Below are 7,296 nucleotides of genomic sequence, written 5' to 3' on the forward strand. Positions count from 1 at the left end.
TTTTAAATTTTGTGTTCTAAATAAAATTGTGTGGGGATGAAAGAATATATATATATATATATATATATATATATATATATATATATATATTATTTGAATCAAATGCTTAGCTTCGTTGACTTAGGATTGAAGCACGGCATGTCAAAGTTTTAGACTTGCCCGAAAACGTAATAGCGAAAATCTGGTCACTCTTACCGGTAAAGTCAGTGTTAAGGCTAAAGAGCGTCCAAAAATCATGGAATATTATGGTGAAAGCTCTCGCGAAGATTCCGAGTTTCGTTGCCGATCATCTCCACCACAACAAGACCAACAGACCTGCCTCCTCGTCCTTCATCTTGACTTCGGTTCCAAGTAATCATAGGAAGATGACGTTGCTCACCCTCCACCACGACGGTGACGTGGAAGTCAGCGAAAACCCTTACAACGGCATCGAATCCGTACTAGGAGGAGGCCCGAGCTTCTTCAGCAGCTGCAACAACATACTTTCCTGAATCCAGGACCAGAGAGCTCAAGCTTATCCCGGGCCCACGCTCTGAAAAACCCCCCGTGGAAAACTAACGTTACCAATATTGGATTCGGCTACGACGCGGTTTCTGAAGCTTACAAAGTCGTCGAAATTATCTCTGGGCAGTTCCTGGAGAGGACGGCGAAGGTGTACAAGCTGGGAAAAGACATGTCATTGTCGGGATGGAGAGAGGTGGCAGAGACATCTGCGAGTCTAACGAACTTTCTATGCAAGTTCTCGGGCGTGTTAAGCCAAGGGTTTATCTACTGGCTTGCGTTGCTCAAACACGATTGCATCCACGGTATGTCGGTTCTGTCCTTTGACATACACGAAGAGAAATTCGAGACGGTGTCGCTGCCGAGCAGACGCGTCGAGTTGGGTCTCTGTACAGGGCTTGTTCCGTGGAGGAAATAGATCGCATGGTATCGCAGCTCAACGGATGAAACAACCATTGGAGTTTGGGTTATGTCTGCGGAGAAGCGTTGGACCAAATACTTGTCGATCCCGAGCGCGCATGGGCTGGCTTTTGGGATGCATCCGAAGGCGCTTTGGAAGAACGGTGATGAGATACTTACGAGTGATCGGTCGTATAACAACTTGGTCTCTTACAACGTAGTCGAGAACAAGTGTAGGCTTATATACATAAACTCAGCTCACACTCTCGGCGGTGGTGCTCTGGTTCCATATTTAGACAGCTCAGCTTTGTTGCTATATGATTATTATAAGAAAAATATAATAGACCAGGCCATTTGAAACTTTAACATTGCTATTTAGTCGACGTTTCAAATATTGTCACTGCATACATATGTGAAAAAAATTAATTTATGTTATATTTTGGATATTTGTATACCGTACGTTAATGATTATTTTGCAAAATTAATAAAGCGTTGGCGATTTATCAAAACTTAAATTTGTACGCGACTAGTTAACTACAAAACCCTTATTATAATTCGACTTATATATGGATTGAAATATATAGAATGTTATATTTTTGGTAAATTACTTCATTTATGTTAACATATATATATATATATATATAAATATATATATATATATATATATATATATATATATATATATATATATATATATATATATACGCTATACTTGAGTGTGCTTATGTGCTTAAATAGAAAGCAGCGTCAAGTAGTGTATGCATTGATTAGAGTTCATGTAGTCTCTACTTGGAGAGGAAAGCGGTAATGAAACAAGCATAGCTTTGCATTGCAAAGCTAATTTTGTGTCCGAAGCGAAAGAAGCTGAGCTGACCTGAACGAAGGCGATCTCTAAAAAAAAGGATAGTCAATCTCGATATTTTTTGTACACTTCTGAAATGCGGGACTAGAAACTATATGAACAGTTTGATTAATTGTCACAAAATAGAGCAGCTTTGATGATGATAAACCAAAGTCATTGAGTAGTTGTTGCAATGGTAATGGAGGTAGTTTCCAAGGCTTGGTATTCAACTTCAGTTGAGGTGCGTGAGCTCGTAATTTGCTTCTTAGACTTGATCCAAACAATTTATTTAACAAAACAATAATAATAAAAAAAAAATATATGACGACGGACGTTTTCCTTTCCTAAATATATTCAACTCGCAAGTCTCTTGTTACGCGCTAGTAGCTCTCTCTTGTTGTTGTTGAAGCTTTTTGCATGTTTGCTTGTCATTATGTTGTGCATAAAACAATAAACTTTTATGAAAAAAAATATAAACAGTTAAATTTTATTACCAAATAATATTTTGATTGTTTACCCACTTCCAATGAAGAGAGATTTAGCAAACATTGCAATAAGTTGATCCTTTTAACGTAATATTTTGAAGTGAGCTTCAAATTCCTCCTTCACTTAGAACCGGATCACAAGGAAATGAAATGAACCACCTTGATTTTTTGTGATATAGACTTGTAAGACATTTCTTCTTAAGCTGATATTGTCATCTCTAAGGATCAAAAGTACAATTAAATCTAAATAGTAATTGTAGATCTACTATTGATGCTACTCTTGAGACATAAAGATTTGTAACTCTTGAATTCCTTCCATATATCTCAAATGAAGATATTGAATAATGACTCAAAGCAAAAACTGTGTAAATGCTGGAATTCTTAATGGCACAATAGTTTAGTACATTCGTAAGTACCTTGATCCTGAAGTGGGATACAATTTTTTTGTGACTTTGCATATTCATTTAGCTTGGCTATGAACAAGATGCTATAGGTTTAAGATTTGTGTCTCAATAGTTGGTGATATAACATAGTCTTATTGGTCTTATGAGACTCATAGATATGTGTGTAAGTTTCTATTAACTTATAATTTGTTCTTGAAGTGTGGGTAAAAATTAGGTGTCGTATCCAATGAAGGAATATTATTGATTGAAGGAATGTGACATGTTGGTTATATCTCACTAAGAAATGTCTTTTTTACTCACCAGTAACAAATCACAAGTAACACATGAGTTGAGGGAAACATGACTCGAAGGGTAAGAGGGTACATTTCCACAAAGTCAATGACAGAGCAACATTGAATAGTACTCTACACGGACTAATGCATTAATTGAGGTATTCTCTTGAACTTATTAGAATATAGAGCGCGCATGAATTGAGAGACTCTTGGTATCAATCCTTTACTAGGATCCGTTGATCCTTTGTTACCTTTTGCTGCCAAAGATTTATTCTTAGGTTTTGTTTAGGTTATTGGCGGCATAAATACTATAAATTTTCGATTTATACACTTTTATACCACAACTCTTTTTTCGGCGACAAAAATACATAATATTAAGTTTTAGGACCACTGTGTTATTCTCAATCCGTTAAAATAACACGTGGACTCCGGCATAAATACCATAACTTTCAATTTTATGGGTAATTGACGGCATAAATACCACAACTTTTCGATTTTATACACTTTTATACCCATCGGATCTCACATGAGCTAGGGTCAACCGCAAAATTTCCTCCTCCTATTCGCCGACATATGCTCACTCGCTCTCTCACGCCGAAGATCCTACTTTTTGTTCCATCCTCAAATCACTCACGCGCTTAACCTTCTCACACGACGCGTCACTCTATGCTGAGGCACTACGCCTCAACGTCATCGCCGACTCTTTTATCGCCACGTCATTCCTTGTTCTCTATGTCAACGCCGGCAATCTCCAAAATGTGCGCAAGATGTTCTACAAAATGCCCCAAAAGAGACTGTTGATGTCATTTTTGAGCCTAAAAAATTACGAAGAAAATCATCATAAGGAAACGAGAGGACAATTATAAACAACTTCCTTAAGAACAAGTAAACAAATTTATTTTTTATTCGGTCTTGAGTACACTAGTCGAGCTCGGATGATTATGAACACAATCGACGTGCTCAGAAGTACAATTTGGGAAATCCTTGGAGACACGTGCTAGCGACTTCATCCTTCACCGCCTCTTCTTCTGCCACGTCGAACTGCGTTTGAACAGGCTCGATAGAAATCGTCAATTCTCCGTATTTCAAGGCGATATCACTTCTTCTGTGTTGACTTCAACTTCGTCACGACCTTGGTAGTCACATTGTGAGCTCGTAAAATAGACTTGGGCCGGGCCCAAGTGAGTTATTAAATTTGTACGACAATGATTAATAACAATCAATTAATAATTGTCGTTTATTAATTATTTAAATTATTTTTATCGAAATGGGCTTTGATGAATGTTGGACTTTGGCGGTCCAATATCAAATTATTTTATGAGGTCGAACTCTACCCCCAAAATTAGCTCTCAGTCTATTAATTATTTTTTCTATAAAACTTTTGGTATAAAAGTGTATAAAATAGAAAAGTTGTGGTATTTATGCCGTCAATAACCCATAAAATTGAAAAGTTGTGGTATTTATGCCGGGGTTTACGTGTTATTCTAACAGAATGAGAATAACGGTGGTCCTAAAACCTAACGTTATGTATTTTTGCCGCCGTAAAAAAAGTTATGGTATAAAAGTGTATAAAATCAAAAAGTTGTGGTATTTATGCCGCCAATAACCCTTTTGTTTATGTGGTTCCGTGAGGTCTTTACTGTAAAAAAAATTGAAATAGAAGTTTTTTGAACCATTCGAAAATAATCTTAAACTTGTCATCTAAAAATTCAAAACTAGTTTAGACCTAAAATTCTTGTAATGACCCAACACGATTTGGGCCTAGATATTCTCAATGCCATATCTTGGAGATAAAACTCTTTGGAAAAATACTTCCGCTTAGATGATCTTGGACATGAAACTCCTTCCCAAAAAGCGACAAATCATCCTTAAACCATCCACCTTCACACAATTCATCTTAGCCTAAATAAGGAATAAACATTCGGATTTTTAGTCCGGTAAAGTCCCCGAAGGACTCCCTTAATCGACGTCGAGTCTCGATTGAGACCTCGGCAATATCAAGATGGGACTAACATTGGGTGATCGAAAGGTGATTTGGATGACCCGTGTTCTCGGTTTTGAAGCTTGTAGCAGCCTGCACAATCTCATTATACCTTACTTATATGATCTTATAATCTCTTGTCCACTTACGCGTCGACACCACTTTTTTTCCGTTGTTGACCACCAAAAGTATTTGACTTTCTGTAACCAGCCTAAAAAAGTATGAAATCTGCGATAATATGTAGTGTATCGACTTGCTCCTGGCGCAAAAATTGAGGTTCATGACCCCTTTTTAACCTTTTGCATAGATAACCCTTGTCCCTTGAAGCCTCAACATTTTCTTTTAAGAACATGCCGTTCAAAAATAAGAGAAATAGCGTTTATATGTACAACATTTTCCAAAATAATGGGTATTTTAAATCCTTTCAAGAATAATGTTATTTTAAATGGTAAACAGTTATTTTCCCTACAAATAAAATTAAAACAATAAAAAATCTCAAAACAACAAATAAAATATAAAAACATCATGTAAAAATCAAGATGAATGATTCTTTTCGACATATAAAAAAGCTATTTTCATAATAAAAAAAAATTAGACATATCATTCATGTGATTAGTTATAACAAAACACTACAACTCGTAATTCCCAATTGGAAAACTCATTTTTCACTTGAAGAGAGTGGGCCCATACTGATACACGGAGATAGCCCATCAAACATATGTTTTGAAGTGACTTCTTCAAACTCCACATAGTTATGAGATAATCCTCCCAAGAAAGTGGGTTCATTACTCTTAAAAGATTCCAAGAAAGTGCCTTCATTTGCCCAAGAGTTGGCTTGGAAAGATTTTGGAGAGTGCTTACGTACCAACAAACATCTAATTGATAATATATTTTATTTTTTTAGATACAACCAAGGTCTGACTTTCCGGGGGAACCGGACGGGAATCGACGAAATGGAGTGGACCGGGAGGGTACGTGCAAAAACCGTTTCCGTATCATGAACCCGGTTGGAATCCGGTCGAACCGGATCGGATTTCTTTGGTCCGGTTCCCGTTTTGAGTATAAATAGTTTGTGGTTAATTTCGGGAAAACCTAGCTTCCCGAGACCCAAATTGACGAAACCCCATTCCCTCCGATTCCTGTTTTTCCTCGCCTGAGTTTGCTCAACTCCCGGTGAAATTTCGCGATTTCCGTCATCTTCGCTGTGCTTCCCGAAGGATCCCATTGTTCGCAGTGTAATTTTGTCCAGTTTATGGGGTTTCCGAGAGGTAAGTGACGAGGGTTTCGGAGATTTGTGGATTTTCCCAATTTTTTCAAAAATTTATGTTTTAATCTTAGAATATGATATGATGAATTGATTAATTTGATGATGAATTGATGATTATTGTCATGATTATGTTGAATTTTAATTAATTTGGGGATGATTTGATGATTGTGATGGTGATGATGTTGAAATGTTGAATTAAACTTAATTAGATGATGAATTGATGATTGTGATCAAGGTTATGTTGAATTAAACTTAATTTGATGACATGATTGTGATCATAGTTATGTTTAATTAAAATTAATTTGATGATTATTATCATGATTAAGTTGAATTAAAATGTTGATTAAAATTAACTTGATAATTATTGTCATGATTATGTTGAATTTAAATTAATTTGATGATTGTTATGGTGATTTGTGAATATGTGGAATTGAAATGATTACGACTATGAAGTATGGCATCCAACCCGGCATACAAGTATTGCGACCATGTCGAAGGACGACCGCGTGCAAAATAGAAGTGTGTGGCAGGGGCAGGTGGTCGTGGAGGCCATCAATATAGAAGTGGCGGCTCGTCATACGGGGGCGGCAAGTTTCAATACGCGGGTGGCAGCGGCAGGGAGCAATCCAGGGCCGGAGGATCTCAATACGGGGGCGGCGGGTCTCAATACCAGGGCGGCGGGGAACAATACGGGGATGAGCCATTCAATCCGTTCCTTTTTGCTCCGGGAAGTAGAGGGAATCAAGACGGGAACCAAAGAGGTATGATCGATGCGATCTCAATGTCGGGTAGTAATGACGGTGATATGTTGACTTCAGAATTTGGATTATTCTCTATTACACCCGACGGCTCTGAGACTGGTTATCCACTGTCACAGCGGCGTCATACGACCCTAACGAGAACCAATCCTACTGGTCCTACCCTTACGTCCCCATCCCCGTCCCCGCCCCCATCCATGTAATACCCGTAATCACAGTGGAGGACACACATGAGTCGTACAATGTGTACGGTCAAACCCCTTTCACACGTTTATCACTTACATACGTGGATGAACACATACTCTAGTTCCATGACGTAGTACCAGTATAACATGATGGTGGATGATCAACCACGTCGCAGATCTAGGCCGCGCAGATCTCAACCCCC

At 37.8% G+C, this 7,296-nt stretch overlaps 1 protein-coding gene across 1 annotated transcript; it reads left to right on the forward strand.

The window, feature by feature from the left end:
• The first annotated feature begins 245 nt into the window (after positions 1–245).
• LOC149385158 (uncharacterized) lies at positions 246–919 on the forward strand. Its single transcript, XM_089626260.1, has 2 exons — positions 246–426; positions 498–919. Exons 1-2 carry the CDS (start codon positions 246–248, stop codon positions 917–919), a joined length of 603 nt encoding a protein of 200 aa, XP_089482386.1.
• The last annotated feature ends 6,377 nt before the right edge of the window (positions 920–7,296 follow it).

The sequence above is a fragment of the Urtica dioica genome, chromosome 9, assembly GCF_054948205.1.
Source record: "Urtica dioica subsp. dioica isolate 48M chromosome 9, U.dioica_male_clone48M_v1_H2, whole genome shotgun sequence".
Taxonomy (NCBI): Eukaryota; Viridiplantae; Streptophyta; class Magnoliopsida; order Rosales; family Urticaceae; genus Urtica; species Urtica dioica.